At 40.1% G+C, this 15,368-nt stretch overlaps 1 protein-coding gene across 3 annotated transcripts in view; it reads right to left on the bottom strand.

The window, feature by feature from the left end:
• rbpjl (recombination signal binding protein for immunoglobulin kappa J region-like) overlaps nucleotides 1–15,368 on the bottom strand; it is a 53,954-nt gene that overhangs the window by 38,307 nt on the left and 279 nt on the right. For 2 of the 3 annotated variants that reach the window (XM_049589938.1, XM_049589954.1), the window contains exons 2-7: nucleotides 15,093–15,238; nucleotides 7,780–7,883; nucleotides 6,355–6,673; nucleotides 5,269–5,397; nucleotides 3,379–3,598; nucleotides 2,817–2,902 (exon numbers count right to left, since the gene is read on the bottom strand). In XM_049589938.1, the coding sequence (XP_049445895.1) occupies nucleotides 2,817–2,871 (55 nt within the window). In that variant the 5' untranslated portion in view covers nucleotides 2,872–2,902; nucleotides 3,379–3,598; nucleotides 5,269–5,397; ... (1 more) ...; nucleotides 7,780–7,883; nucleotides 15,093–15,238. The remainder of the gene's footprint in view (nucleotides 1–2,816; nucleotides 2,903–3,378; nucleotides 3,599–5,268; nucleotides 5,398–6,354; nucleotides 6,674–7,779; nucleotides 7,884–15,092; nucleotides 15,239–15,368) is intronic. The other variant, XM_049589946.1, reaches the window with a different exon arrangement.

Raw genomic sequence — 15,368 nt, 5'->3', positions numbered from 1 at the left:
TCAGACCTCTGCAGATAATTCAGCTCCTGGTAAAAACCTCCTGAACAGTGAACACTGAAGGAATTCTAACCAGGGGAAGTTTCAGCTGGTTGCAATCTGCAATCCTCACTGCTAGTTCCCATTAAATCCCCCTCAATCTCCCTAAATCTCAAACTCGTCCCAGTTTGTCGTCAGATTTTGGCCAGCTCAACCAAAAAGTTTTTTTTTTTTTTCACTTTGCTTTATTTATTGAAATAATGTATGGAGGCATAATTGTGAGTACATTATCTCCTTCTGTTCAAACAACTACATTAACCGTATCTGCACTCTGAATGGGTGGGGTTTAAATTGGAAGTGGATGGGACCTCACTGGAAGTTATTTTAAGCTTGAAATGAATATGAGGTAATCAGGAGTTGCTACATTAATTATTTATTAGAAAACATTTTTACCGAACAGCCTCAGAATTGAGCTTTTACTTGAATGACACTGGTGCTTGTAAAAAGTAGGAAGTGTTGTCATGATACTTAATTTTCTACCTTTGATACAATACCTTGAAAAAAATCAATATTCAATACCATTTTTGATACCACAGGGAAAAAGGCATAAAATTTAACATATTTATTAAAAGGTTAATATAACAAGGCTTTCGCATGACTACAACTACTTTTTTTCTTGGCTAATAGCAGACAACGGCAGAATAAATGTAGTAAACATTAACAATAAGAGAGAGTAAGAAAGAGCAGCTGGTAGCAGTGTAACAATACAGAGGAAAATGACAACAATTCAACAATTTCAAATATTCAGAATTGATACTCAACCTTAACACAAATTATGAGATATATAGGCTACCTGAAATTTAAAAATAGCAATAGAGGAAAAAAGTAATATGAAATCTTTATTTTGTGCAGATGAAAATATCCTTTCTTTCTATCCTTTTAACTATTTTACAACCCCTCAGATTTATCTAGTGACAACCAGGTTGAAACCCACACTGGTCTGCAGATTCAGCACCAGGTACTTTTTTTTGACAGTTTTTTTTAAGCTTGAATGTGTAATAGAGTCAATGTAGTCTCTGTTTTAATGACACATCAATACAAAATAATGTGTGTATGTTAATTCAAACACTGAACTGGCTGATTTAACAGGAGCATATCTTCTGCAAGTGCAGGAAGAACACACAACACACACTGACTGAAGTTTAACTACAACAACAGTGGAGACTACATATGGTGGAAGCTGTTGAGCTCCAAATCTGCAAAGACCTTGAAAAAAAACCCACATTTATCAGAGCACAGCACTCTGACGGTCAGATGAAGTTGAGTTTCTTTAACAACTCAAACTGTTTTATCAAGCAGCTCCTGCAGTATGTTAAGTCGTCCTTCCTCTGACAAACTGAGGAGCAGTTAGGATGTCAGAGACAGGGTCAAATATCTGTCACCTGTCACCGTTTCTCAACCTCAGGGTCACGACCCCGACAGGAGGTCGTGGGATGGTTATCAGGGGTCAGGAGTTGGATGATTGATTGAATGTGAAAAAAGTAAATGAGATATTATCACATAGTGTATTTTTAACATTGAAGTACACTTTCAGATTTGGTTTCTAGTTCTGTTTGGGAGCAGGTAATGCTTCTCTGCAGTTTGTCAAACAAAAATAATACCAGATTAAAATGTCCTTGTGTGGACAGAGAGACTCAAATCTTCTGCAGTTACAATGGCAGTCAATTAACACCTTTGTACACCAAGTCGGTATTTATCTCCTGAAATTGTTGCACTGTTATCACTTCACATTGAGTCAGTTATGTTTACACACTGACCACTGAACTTACGTCAGTCATTAAAGTTTTCGGAACAGGTTCAGTTTCAGCATTTTTCGCATTTGTGAAAAGCCTTCAGAGAGCTGTTTGATTAAGAAGCTGAGAGGAAAATGTGGCGTAACCTGCAGGACACTTAGATCTGCAACAAGAGAGGAAGGGGACGCACAGGATAATTTCTATCGCTATCATAACTGACATAGCCGACTTTCAACAGGTCAGATAGCAATAATCAGGTGGGTGATGATGATGATGAGGATGTAAAAGAAGATGAGGACCACACAAAGACAGAGAGAGATACAGAGTGAGAAAGTGAACGTGTAGAGACAGAGAGGACAGACAGCTCAGCAAAATTTGGAAAGTCTAGAAGAGCCGCAAGAATAAATCATTTTATCCCCATTCAAGTTAGTGGAGCTCTAAATAGGAAGTTAGCTGTTTGGCTGGCGGAAGTAAGGCTGCACTCGGTTGCGCTCAGCTGCCTCAAGTCTCCAGTGTGCCTGATCTACGGGCTGCATAATGCGGCAGCAGTGCCGTTCATCTGGGTAATTTTAAAAGCGGCAGTTGAACCATTTTGGCTTCATGTGCCACTGAGCAAGTTTCATAAGAATGAACAGGGCCCCGCTGCCAATGCTGTATCCGGCTCTCCTACTGCATCCACCGTACCAGCACAAAATGTTGTTATTAGAATAACTCCACTGACTTATAGTTTCACACGGGAAACAAACAGTGGGCTCCCTTGACTTTGTTGCTCTTTATACCATGGTAATTGCTGCCGGCATCGATGTCTGTTGTCGATGTCTTCCGACAAACTGGCAGTATTTGACAAGTTGGGAATGAGACATTTATGTTCCCCTCAGGATGACTTTTAATAGCTTTAATAAACGTGTCCAACACTTGCTACAGAACTACTGACACTCCCATCAGCCTCAAATGTTCTTTACCTTACATGTCAGAACTGTCTGCTGCTTGATGTCACTCTGAAATAACTCTGATATCAATAAGATGACAAACTCATCTTCTACTCACCTTTCCTGCCATCTTCTCCGATGTCTAACTCATCCATGATGGTCTCTGCTGACATTAAGAGGGGGCGTTCCTCAGGTCCATCATCACTGTTTTTAAGACAACTGTTAACTGTGATGATCTCTTTGTATGTGAAGGAGCTGCACAACAGATCCTGAGTGATGTGGATTAGCTGGACAAACAAATGCACACTTGGCAGATATTGTTATGGAAGACTAAAACAATGACTTCAGTGTCCATCAGCAGGTCTTCGAGCTGTGTAAATCGATTCATGCAGCTGTCCATTTAACGTCACGTTGGCTTTGTGTTGCAGCTTGATGGTCTGTTGAAATGTTAATATCTGTGTAAACTCATCCTGTGTAAACTAAACAAATCTGTCTAACTGGAGATGATGCATCATGGAGTTAAATGTCTAACAGACCCAAAAACAGACCATGAGAACTTGAAAATGAAGTAAAAACATGAAAAACTCATTAATATCCTCTTGTACTGTCAGTCAGACAACAGCTACACAATACATAACGAATAAATAAGCTCTGTTTATTGTTTGTGAGCGGGAGCTGACCTGAAATCAAGCTGGTGGTTAAGATCCTCTAGTTGTTCTCATGATGCAGGTTCAGCTTCTGTCCGTCCAGATGTTCCACACGCTTCAATGATGCACAGTTATCTCACAGTTTCACCATCATCACAGCAGTGCAGGTTAGCTTAGCTAAATATGTCCATCAGCCAGCGTAACCAGTCAGCATGTTTCCACCTCAGCGTACAGTCGATCTACAGTACAGAGGCTTTAGTGGAAAACATATTTAAGTGAGTGTGTGTGTGTGTTCATGTTTGCCCTCCATCCCGGATCTGTTATCTGACCACTAGTCTTGGCGTGTGTGTGTGTACATTACTGTATCTCTCAGTCTGTGTGGGTAAGGAGATAATCACCTGTTGCTGGACTGCAGCTTTCTCACACACACCTTTCCTCTTTGGCAAACACCACAGAGACGAGCTGCTTTTTCTGTAATATTTTGTTTTCATCAAGTGATCATATCAGTCTAAAATACACACCATGTCGCCATTCTTATGGCTGACCTCTTCTCCTATTAATTACACTTCAGTTTTTGTACAGATTAAACAAAGGAAACAAAAGTAGTCGTGAGCTTTAGATGTACTAGAGGGTGGATTTAGTTATCTGTGTTCTGAGCCACTGTGTCCACCTGTTTGCAGTCTTTATGCTAAGCTAACTGGCTGCTGATCGTAGTTTCATACTGAACAGACATATGCAGTGGTGGCACTTCCTGTAGGCGACATATGAGGCTTCCTAGGGCACCACCCAGAACAGGGTGTCAAATTTGCATCCAATTTTATTTACATTAAAAAAAAAAAAAAATCAAACATAAGGGAAAAAGTGATACAAAGATCTACTGCTAATGATCAGTTTGTAGTAAGGGTACTACCTCTAGTCCTGACAATGCAGTGCAGCAAAATGGGTTCATCAGTGAGTGATCATCACAGACAGAAAATGCTCGAGCATCGATGAGGATGGTGGAGTGTATGTTGAGGAGTAAAACACCTTTCTCACTGCTCAACAAACCCATTAACACCCACTAACATGTGGCTTTTGTATGTAATGGCAAAGGCTGCAATCAGTATTCATGCCTGTGTCAAATGACTGCAGTAGTCATGGCTATTTATTGGCTCTGACTTTGATTGGCAGTGATGGAAATACAACACCCAGGTGAACATGCTAATTTTAGCCCCTTTACAGGTAAAACGCAATGAAGCGCCACCTTAAAATACTGATCATCTCCGCCCAAGCAGCGCTCAAACATCATTCCAAATTAGTCTGCATCAAGTTTGAAAGAGAGACTGAATAAGTAAAAAATAAAAGAAGTAACACCATGACACTTTCACTGGCCTCCATGCTGCCTTCTACTGTTTACAAACCTGTTTTCTGGCCTGTCTGTGATGTCGAATATAACACGCCAGGAAAAAAAAAACACAGAAAGGCACACTTATCTGCTGCAGAGCTGTGTACACAGATCATGTCTACTGACAATGGGAAAGGAGTCTATCATATTTTTAGCATGTTTTTCCATGTTTAAAAAACCCTCCAGCACGTGTTAATTTTGATGGAATAGGCGTATAAGAGAAAGTAAAAAGCCTAAAGCCATCTGGGGATGCAGCACCGGGGCGCTAGGGAAAGCTGGCCTAGGGTGTCGGACATGCGAGGTCCAGCTCTGCAGATATGAGAGTGAAATCAAGCTTCTTGTTTAACTCTAAGCAAGACTAAAGAGTAAAAGTGTATTTTCCACAATGTTGAATTATTCCTTTAAAGTGAAAATAAAGCCAGTAATATGATTATAAAACAGTAGAAGCTGTCAGTAAAACAATATCACCCAACTATTTAGTTCAAATGCAACAAGGCTGATAAGTTTGTGCTCCCAGAGAAACAAAACTTGATGTTTACCTTCAGCAGCCTTTATCTTGCAGGGCTGACGTGTCCAGCAGCGTCCCTCTGTCACACAGTCAGAAGCTGCTAAAAGCATTACAATCTGATGAAAACAAACAGCAGGACTCGACAAGAGGTCTGCGTTTCCTATCAGACAGCAGGGAGAAAAACAACAAACAACAGTAAGGATGATCAATCCAAAAATAAATGCCTAAAACATGCTATAGTTTGAGATATTTACTGCCAACTGCGACCAATCACATTATTACTGGTTATTTAGAAATTCTGTTAAAGAGATTTTTTTGTTTAAGATGACGTGAGACGCCAGAGGAACAGTTTGAAGTCACATCAGTCAAACTCTGTTGAGCTGCGATGGAAAGACTTTGGAAGATTTAGAAAAGGATTGATCCAAAATAAACTGAAAAGTAATCAGTTTTGATTGAAATATGTCGTGTCTCTGCCTCGGCTCTGCATGAACGGCCAGCACAGGTCAAACTTTCAAATTTATCATTAATGTGATAAATCCATTTTTTTAAGAGCACATGGTCTGTACAAAAATGGGGTTGAATCGTGGGTAAGATAGAGAGGCCAGAGAAGTGAACATTTCCAACTGAGTCTGAAGTTCAAATACAGAGCACACACATGAGGTTTTTATCTCTATCTACTCTTTATTTCACCAGGACGTCTCTCTATCTATATGAGAAGAGAGACCTGATCTGGTTTAGGTTATATTAAAATAATGACATCCACAGTTAGTGTTATTTAAGAATAGTGGACAGGTGATCAAAACCAAACAGGACAAACATAGAAGATTGCTCCTCTAGAGCTGAAAGAATTTATCAATTAGTCAATCAACAAAATTCATTTGCAACTTCTTTGATAATCCTTGATCATTTCCAGGTTTTCTCCTGCATAGATAATTACAAGGTGGCCCCCTCTGTCAAATTTTGTCTCACCCCCACCTCTCGATAAAACTCTGATGGTGTCTTCAAGGAAAACATTTTCCAAACACTGAACTTTTGGATTTCTGTTATTTTAAGGGCAACTGCAGCATCATGCCAATGTGGTGACAATTTAGATATTGCATAACATCCCAACCCTCACCTGTGGTCATAAGCTTTGGGTCATGACTGAAAGAATGAGATTGTAGGTACAATCGGCCAAATTGAGTTTCCTCCATAGAGTGGCTTGGCTCAGCCTTGGAGATAGGGTGAGGAGCTCGGAGTAGAGCCGCTGCTCCTTCACGTCGTAAACGGTCAGTTGAGGTGGTTTGGGCATCCGATCAGGATCCTCCTGGGCACCTTCCATTAGAAGTGTTCTGGGCAAGTCCAACTGGTAGGAGGTCCTGGGCAGACCCAGAACATGCTGGAGGGATTACATGTCTCATGTGGCCTGGGAATGCCCAAGGATTCCCCAGGAGGAGCTGGAAAGCGCCACTGGTGAGAGGGACGTCTGGAGTACTTTGATCAGCCTGCTGCCCACATAACCCCGGATAAGCAGATGAAATTTCACTGCTGTATAATTGGACATGTGAGTCAATTGAGAAAATACTCAATGATAAATCAATAATCATAATAATCTTGAGTTGCACATGATTAAGTTGATGAACTGGTACATGCTGAGTGCAGCTGAGACTTGTTCTCTATAATCTGTTCTGCAGCAGTCACAGAGTGATGTTGGGGTCAGGTGAGGGTCCACTGACTGTTGTTTGAGTGGACATCAGGGGCCGAAACACAGGAAGTCTGGAAAATGAATTAACATGTTCTGCTCTATAGGGGGCGGCAGTAATGGGACACCCAAGCCTGTTATGTACATGTTAGTGTTCAGAGTGACACGATGCTGTTGTTTACGCTGCTGCTTCTTCATTAAACACAAAAGGGATTCTTTCTTCTCTCATTTCTTTTCTTCTTTTATTGAGAAGTGATCGTCTGTGCTTTGTGTTGTTCAGAATAAAGGAAGTGAAGTAAAGAGGTGCTGAAGCCTGAAGTGTTAAACTACTGTATTCTCAGGGTGAAGGGAAGAACAGATGTCTTTCAAAATGTCCTGAATGTGGAACCAGAATTTTATTTAATCTTCGAGAAATTAACTACATATATTTACTCATTACTGTATTTAAAATACAGTGTTTATTGTGTGTGCTGCTGCTGCAAAGACGACCAAAGTCTCATCAGAGCCCAGCGAATAATTACACTAATATCTGGGTTTCACAACGAGTACCAACACACTCACCTGTAAGCGTAAATGCACAGCAATAAAGAATAAAAAAGAATAAAGGTGAATGGCAAGAAACTAAAGGAAAAACACAGTCGTCATAATATAAATAACATATGACACTAAAACTAAACTTAACACCACATTAACATTAACACAGCACCAGTGATGACGTCACTTGGTGAGACAAAGTAAATTACTATCAAAACAAAGCAAACAAACTTGTATTGCAACAGACAAGCAAAATTATTACACAACAATGGGAACTTTTTACATACACTGATACTCTATCCAGGTGAGCAACGGTCGACGCATTACCTTTGTGCTGTAAATTGAGCAGTCGTTCATCAGCGTTTGGTTCGTCTGTTCTGGGCAACTGGTGCAACCATGGCACTGCAACATGGTGGGCAAGGACCCGCTCCCTGTGTAGACATAAAAGGTTCATTCTAAGTTAACTTAAATACAACAATTCTTATTTTCAGGTTATGATACACTAAAGAAAACATACCAACGCTTGAACAAGACTTGGGCTTCCACACTGAATGTCCACAGAGAGCTGTGGTCACTTGGATGTGGTTTTATTCATAGTACAACTCACAACCCGCTTTAGCCCCCATCAGTAGACGGGAGGGCCAGAAGGTGAGCTTACCGTCCTACTGCCGACACACTGGGTGAGAGTGAAACAAAATGATGCTGCTGTGTCTAGACTGAACGTCTGTCAAATATCCAACTTAAACATAACTTCGCCATGGTAAGACATCTGCGGCTGGCTTGGGACCAGACTGGAGTGTGCGGCAAGAGACTGGAGCAGGCGCAGTCCGCAGTGTCACATAAATGGGCTGCACGCAGACATCCACACAGGGGTCAGTGCAGACCCTCACGGATATGGGTAGATGACAACATTTATATCACATGGACCAGAGCACAAATGTTATTTGTACTTTAAATTAAGAAACAGATATTTATATTTATTTCCAACACTAATTTGGCTGTGCACCACACTGTAAGAGTTATATTTTTAAATATCCATCCTGTCTCATTAACTTCAGCTTCCTGCAGCCGACGGTCGCACTGCAGCTGGAAAGTTATAATAAAACAGGTTTTTTCTTTGAATCGTTGCTGCAGCATAAATCAGACTGGAGGAAATCCAACAGTTTATTTTTACTGCTTGAACTTGAAAAGACCTTTTAAGAAACAGCCACTGTTTCATTTGTCGTGGTAATCTCACATTCATGCCAACGTCAACAACTGCTGCTGCTCTTTGACTCCTGCAGCTCTGTAAACTGAACGCTTGGTCAACGCTCTGCTACTGTATGTGGCATTAAACTGCTCCAATATGTGCAGTTACCTGCTTTTCTTTTGTGTTTTCATGTTGAAATCACATTTTCTTCTAGATAACACATCAGTATTGAGATCATTTAGTTAATCATCCTGTAATTTCATGCAGTAGTTACACAACACAATTTAGTTCTATGAAGAAAATGTGCATCACAGTTTACAGAGTTCCCACAGCTGAGGTAAGTTAGGTTTGATACTTTAAAACATTTTTATGCTACTTTGAATTCAATTTAAGACCAATTTCACCAACCAAATCACCACATACTGATGCTTGGCCAGTAGCGCTTTGTTGTAGGACACTAAAGAACAGAGGCACAGTCAAGCAGCAGTATGAGATGCACCAGCAGCAGCATTTGGTGACACTTCAGGCAACTGCCGCAGTAGAAAGAGCGAGAAAAGTCTCCACAGGACAGGTGGGAGTGGAGGTGGATGGGTCAAACAAACTCCAGACCCTGACCCAGGAGACTGCTGTTCATGTCTCATGGGAAACCAAAAGTCAATCGAGTTAAAATGACCGTACTTATTTTATGCCGAACCTTGATGTTTTTTTTTCTAAACCTAATTAGGTGCTTTTGTTGCTTAAACCGAAGGAAGTTAACCTAAAAATTAAATGTTTTACCTACGTTTTAAGATTATTTCAAAAAGAGAAGATGTATGTAATGAGTGTAAATTGACACACCATCCCTGAACGTCCAAAACTGATGCAGGAGTGTACCTTGCACGTCATGTTTTGATGTCACAGGCTACTGGCCAAGCATCAACACCTTGACAAGTTTGGAATGAGCATGTGTTGATTTTACAGTAACCAAAAATGAAGACAAAACTAAATAAAACAACAGTTTTTACTTTGAGTTAAGAACAATTTTGCCCAAATGTTAATTGTAACATAAAACATGACATTTTTGATCAATAGAAAAAGTTAGATTTGGTTAAAGTGGGAAATATCTGGTGTTTTTTGGAGAGTTTTCTTGGCAATTTTGCGTCTCTCACTCTGCACATGGGATTCCACTGCTTTAATTCTCATCATGATGACTTCCAGTACAGATCCAGTAAATCAGAAATATAAATTATATATATAGAGAGATGTTACGGATCATTTTAGGATGTTCGAAAAATATGATGCATTAAATACTACTTTGCATGTCTGAGCATTTTAAAGACGTTTGAAAGACTGATGTAAGTCATTTTAATACCCATTAAGGTCTTATTTTTAGATGTATAAAGTCAAGACTTATGAAGGATCCACAGTGACTGTGGTTCACATTTAAACTCCGAGGGTGAACATGGTGTATTCCCAGAGGTGGCAAGAGAGCAGACACTGTTTTAATTTGTTTAAAGTGTTAATTGAGGGAAATAGGATCTCCACTTCTATATTTAACAGCTGAGTAAGAAACACACTATTAACTGACTCACAGTCACCACAAGCAGCAGCCTTCACCACCGACCAGTCAATGAAATGTTTAACAAGAAAATATCAGAGCTCAATGATTCGCTTTGTGGATAATTATAGAACATATGTTGGTCTGTGACCCACACTGAGGGGGAGCAGAGGGGTGTGTGTGTTGCACGTGCTCAGTAGTGGTGGGATGGTAGTAGATTGTTGTTTGGCGAGTGGCTGGTGAGAGAGACAGGAAAGGGGTGTTGGTAGTGGAGGTGTCGGGGGAGCGAGTCATACTGAGGGGTCTTTGTCCTACACATATACATACACACACGTAACACACACAAACACACAGTCCTACAAGACTTGGATCGAGCACAAACTCTGAAATTGGTTGATAGCTTGAAAACTCTCCTCTGTGTTTTCAGATAAGCTTAAGTGCATCATCTTTCTCCTTTACAGTATATGTCTCTATTAGTGTCCTATGAAATCACTGTGTAAAGACATGATGGACAATATCTTAATAAATACAGCTCAGTCACCGAAACAGCGCTGCAGTAATGAGTCTTAAAACCCAGAAATGAATTAGCATGTAGCACTCTTGGTTCCGGCGACTTGAAGTCAATGGGTTTTTGTGAATGTGTTTAAGGTCTGTGGTTAAGACAAGCTTAAGAGACTTTTACGTTTTGTTCCACAACATAAAACACTTCAGTAAATACCCCACTGTGAATCTTTAAGTTTTTATTTGTCTTAAAAAAAGGTGGTTCCTAACAACTGTCAGAACGTCATCATCTCGAACACGGCTTTACAGTCTTGTTGTGGTTGCAACATTAAATCTTGCATGATATACAGTACATGAAAAATATCACATTCTCAGTCTAATTAAAGTTTATTTATAGCCCTGTGCGTTTGCATTTTTCTCTTAATGTTGTTTTTGTTATGTTTAGGTTAGGTTTTCTAAAAATATTTTGTACTGTAATTAGACAGTTGGCAGGAGAGTGATGAGATGTAAATTACAGGAACAAATGTCTGCATGTGAACTAGGGACGCTGATGGCTGGCACCTCAACCCCTCAGCCACCAGGGCATCCCATATTTAAAGTAATAAGCTTGAAGATTTTCATTTAAATAAATGTCTGTTAAGTCATTACCAGTCACCGAATGAGGTAACACAACAGTGACTCGAGGCCCACTGATGAAAGCCCTTGCATCTGAAGCATTACAAACAGGGTGTCTGTGGCAACATTCTGGGAAAGATCCAGCCCAATCACCAGAGGAAAATGATGGCATTGTACATTTCTACAAACCACAAAAATGTTTCATTTGTACATTTCATACATATATCAGCATTTCTAGTGAGGTAACATATGAGCTGACTTTGTCATCTGGAGGTGGAGGGGATGGTGGATGGCGTGACACCTAGGCGAGATGGCTGCCAAGCTGCAGACCAACGTTTAAGACCAACAAACTACAAAACAAGTGATTCAGCGAGTCATTGCTGTGTTTCCAGCAACTTTTTAAGCATCAAATGTGGGTGTTTTGTAGCGACCAGTCACTGTTTTTTTTAGTGGCATTTTAGGCACAAAAAGCAGTTGTTTTTTTTATCAAGACACTGCTGCTTTTCTTGCCTCACAGTTAACCTTAAACGTGCTATTTTAAGCCAAACATGATTTTTTTCTAACCACAACCAAGTGAGGTTTGTTTGTTTGCCTAAAGCAACATTTTTTTTGTGTCTCTGCTGTGGTGACCATTTCATCATAAGACGAGCTGATAAATTCACCAGCCTTGTATCAAACCTTTCATCACCAGGTTCACTCATCTCGTCTCATCTCTTCCTCCCACTCCTTCCCTTCTGTCTTCCCACTCTCATTTACATCTGACATTAAACAGGCTGCCTATGACATCTCTTGGCATGTGAGTGTGTGTGTAGGCCTCTGTGCATTTTTTTCTTCTGAGAATTAGTTTTAGACTTTGCAGAATGTGGTCTTTGTTTCAAAACGCAATGCTGCTGGTTGGTCCGAGTTTTAATGTCGAGGAATGACATTATTATTGTTTTTTTTCATTGATTTAAAACTTTATGTCTCAGGTCTCATTTTAAGCACAGGACAAATCAAATCTGTTCCACCATAGTACTGATCCTGTACTAACAGTGTGTATGTTTGAGTAATGGCTGATTAAAGCTAGTAAATGATTCAGAGTTAGATCCTGTAATAGATTCATGAAAAACAGATGTAAAAGATAAGGTATGTAAGCTTGTTTGTTTGTTTTAAAAAAGATCCTGTATCACAGTATTAAGAAGGAAATGTTTTTTTGGCCCAGCCTTTTTTTCTGTTAAGTAGGTTTTGGGATATCCTGCTTCCCCCCCAAAAATATGACCCCCTTGCTGGAGGTAATGAGAAAAACATATAAACATGCACACAGAGTACACACAATACCACAGGACATCCAACACTGGTATATGAGTTGAACATATTAAAATGATATAAAACAGTTCAACATATCCACCTGGTCTGATGGGCGGGGATGACAGCCAAAACACAAACAGTTACCTTTTGTTTTAGTCTCACATGAAAGATTTCCAGCAGGCGGAGGAATAAAGAATGGATGTTATATGGGATCTGTGACCAAACTTAAATGGGACCTATAATGTTTTTGTCTTATTTTCTGTTTTTTATATACATATAATGTTATGTTATATATAAATAATGTTATATATAAAATGTCTGATTAAGTTTCAAATATGAGATAAACCTATATTTCCAACATTTTTTTATACTATGGCTACAAGCTGACGTCAGCTCATATATATATTTATATATGGTCATTTTCTCCTGCTACTGCAAGTGTTTACATTACATACACTGCTACATGTAGCTACATGCTAACGTCAGGGAAACACAAAATCTTGGTCGATGATGTTGCTAATTTCTCCACAATTTCGGATCATATTCCTGCGGGAACATGTTGGGTTGCAAAGATTTTGGATTAGAAACTTTTATTGGCAAATTCCGACCATAGAGAGAGCCGCTATTCTCCGTTACATTTACTCCCCGGCTGCAATTATGGTGCAGAGACACTGTGACATGCTTTTTCAGGACTCAGGCCCCAATCACACCGAGATGCGTCACTACAGGTGTGACCGCTTAAAAAATGCCTCGGAAAGGCGCATCAGGCAAAACAGAGTGGTACAACTGCGAAGCGGCGGCAATCAAATGTGATGAATGGAAAAAAACACAAATCTCTTTTGGTAATCCCTACAGGTCTGCAAATTTGATTGATGGATTGATAACTGAACTGCTAGTAAAATAAGACACATGAGAGGAGCGCATGCCGAACGTGCCACACCACAGGAAAACAATGCTTTTGCTGACTACCCATTTCTAAGGACTTGTGTCGTTGATCGGTACCTTTAAGAGAGTTCAATTTAATTCAGTTTTATTTATAAAGCCCAATATCACTAATCACAGTTTGCCTCAGAGGGCTTTACAGCATGCGGCATTCCTCTGTCCTTGGACCCTCACAGCCGATAATCTAACAGGGGGTGGGGGTGGAAGAGGCTAAAATGGAGCATCTCAGACACTAAAACATGTAAATGTGTTCTAGTTGGAACCTAAAATACAAGTACAAGCTTGAAAATGAGCATGAAAGGTCCCCTTTAAGAATGTGGACAATTCATTCTGTCCATGCCACTGTCAGAATGTAGAAGCCATTACCGCAGTAACAATAATAATGTGCACCAAATGTTTGGCTGACCCTCCGACCACGACAGAGATATAGAGATGAAGAGATGAAAATATGTGGATGACGGTGAGATGATGAGAGAAAGTGGGCAGCGAGCGACAAAGTGAGAGCCACGAAGAAAGACAATGAGACAAACAGAGACATAAATAAAGAAAAGAGCCTTTGTGCTCGGCTACATGTGTTGACTCATGACTCAGACCTGAGCCAGTGATGACCACAGGCTCTGGCTGCCACTCAGACAGCGATAAACCCCTGAAGGACCCTTCTCTGTGGACCAGAGGGAGAGAGGGGGCTTTCACTGTAACTGTTTGAATTGACCGTGTGCCCTGAACGTAAACACTTCCCAGACATTATCATTATCCCCGTGCTGCTGCTGCTGCTGCTGCTGGTGGAGCTGACAGCCTACAGGGATACTGACAGACACATGGGCAGATTAAGAACCATGTGTGTTTTTATCTGCAGCCTTCTATTAGCAGGAGTTACTGTGCACCTTCTCCAGGTGTTTGCAGTCGAGTGTTTTACGATGGGGCAGGACTGGAATGTCCCTCTGCTGCACGCCCCATCATCGACATTATAATCACTTTACAAACACACAAAGGGCAGGAATTTACTGGAGCTGCTACACTCATCACAGACGAGCGATTAGAGAGAGCAGAAACAACAGTAAATTCAGAACAGATTGAGCTTCACATGAATGAACGTCATGTGAAGCTCACAGGGAAAAACATGGGAACCAAAACTGGAGAAGTTAAAATATGAGGTACTCTAAGGTTCCTTTGTGTTGTTCTGGCCACATCAGGTAAATCTTTTTAAATGCATGATAACACGACCTTTAAACAGTCTTGGTTAATGTTTAACAAATTCTGTGCTCCATTTCTTTTCTCAGCCTCAGACTCCCAACAAGTCCTCCACATACAAATAAAAAATCCATCATGAATGACATGAAATAAACGTTTTCTGACCCGTCATTTGGGGGGAAGGGGACAGACTCCAGCTTACTGCTTCTGGCTGTACATTATTGGAAATATAGTGGTTTCGAAACTTTTATACTATTGTTCCTAACATTGAAGATTAATAGCATCTTGCAAATAGCTTAAGTAAAAAAAAAATAAAGGTTAGAGGGTGACATTATACACGATGTGAACTGGAAACAAGAAAAACTTTAAGATTTTTACCTCTCATGGATCTGTTTGTCGACTGAGGTGGAACCCAAAACACATTTCTGTGTTTGCACCTCCTTTAAAGCACACACAAGTTCAGCTGTTTCTTAAGTTCACTCCAACCTGTGAAAGTGAACTAACATATACATAGACACATAGAACTAACATAGACAACACAACATAGACAACACAATAAGATGACACTTAACATGAACCATGTGGTCATAACATGTTTCAAACAGTCATTAAAAACTATTTGTATCCTAGGTGTCGAATGAAAAATCACTTTTA

Source organism: Epinephelus fuscoguttatus, linkage group LG1 (genome assembly GCF_011397635.1).
Source record: "Epinephelus fuscoguttatus linkage group LG1, E.fuscoguttatus.final_Chr_v1".
In the NCBI taxonomy this organism is placed as follows: Eukaryota; Metazoa; Chordata; class Actinopteri; order Perciformes; family Serranidae; genus Epinephelus; species Epinephelus fuscoguttatus.
Note: the sequence above shows the minus strand (reverse complement) of the source record. Positions and strands in the feature narration are given on the sequence as shown.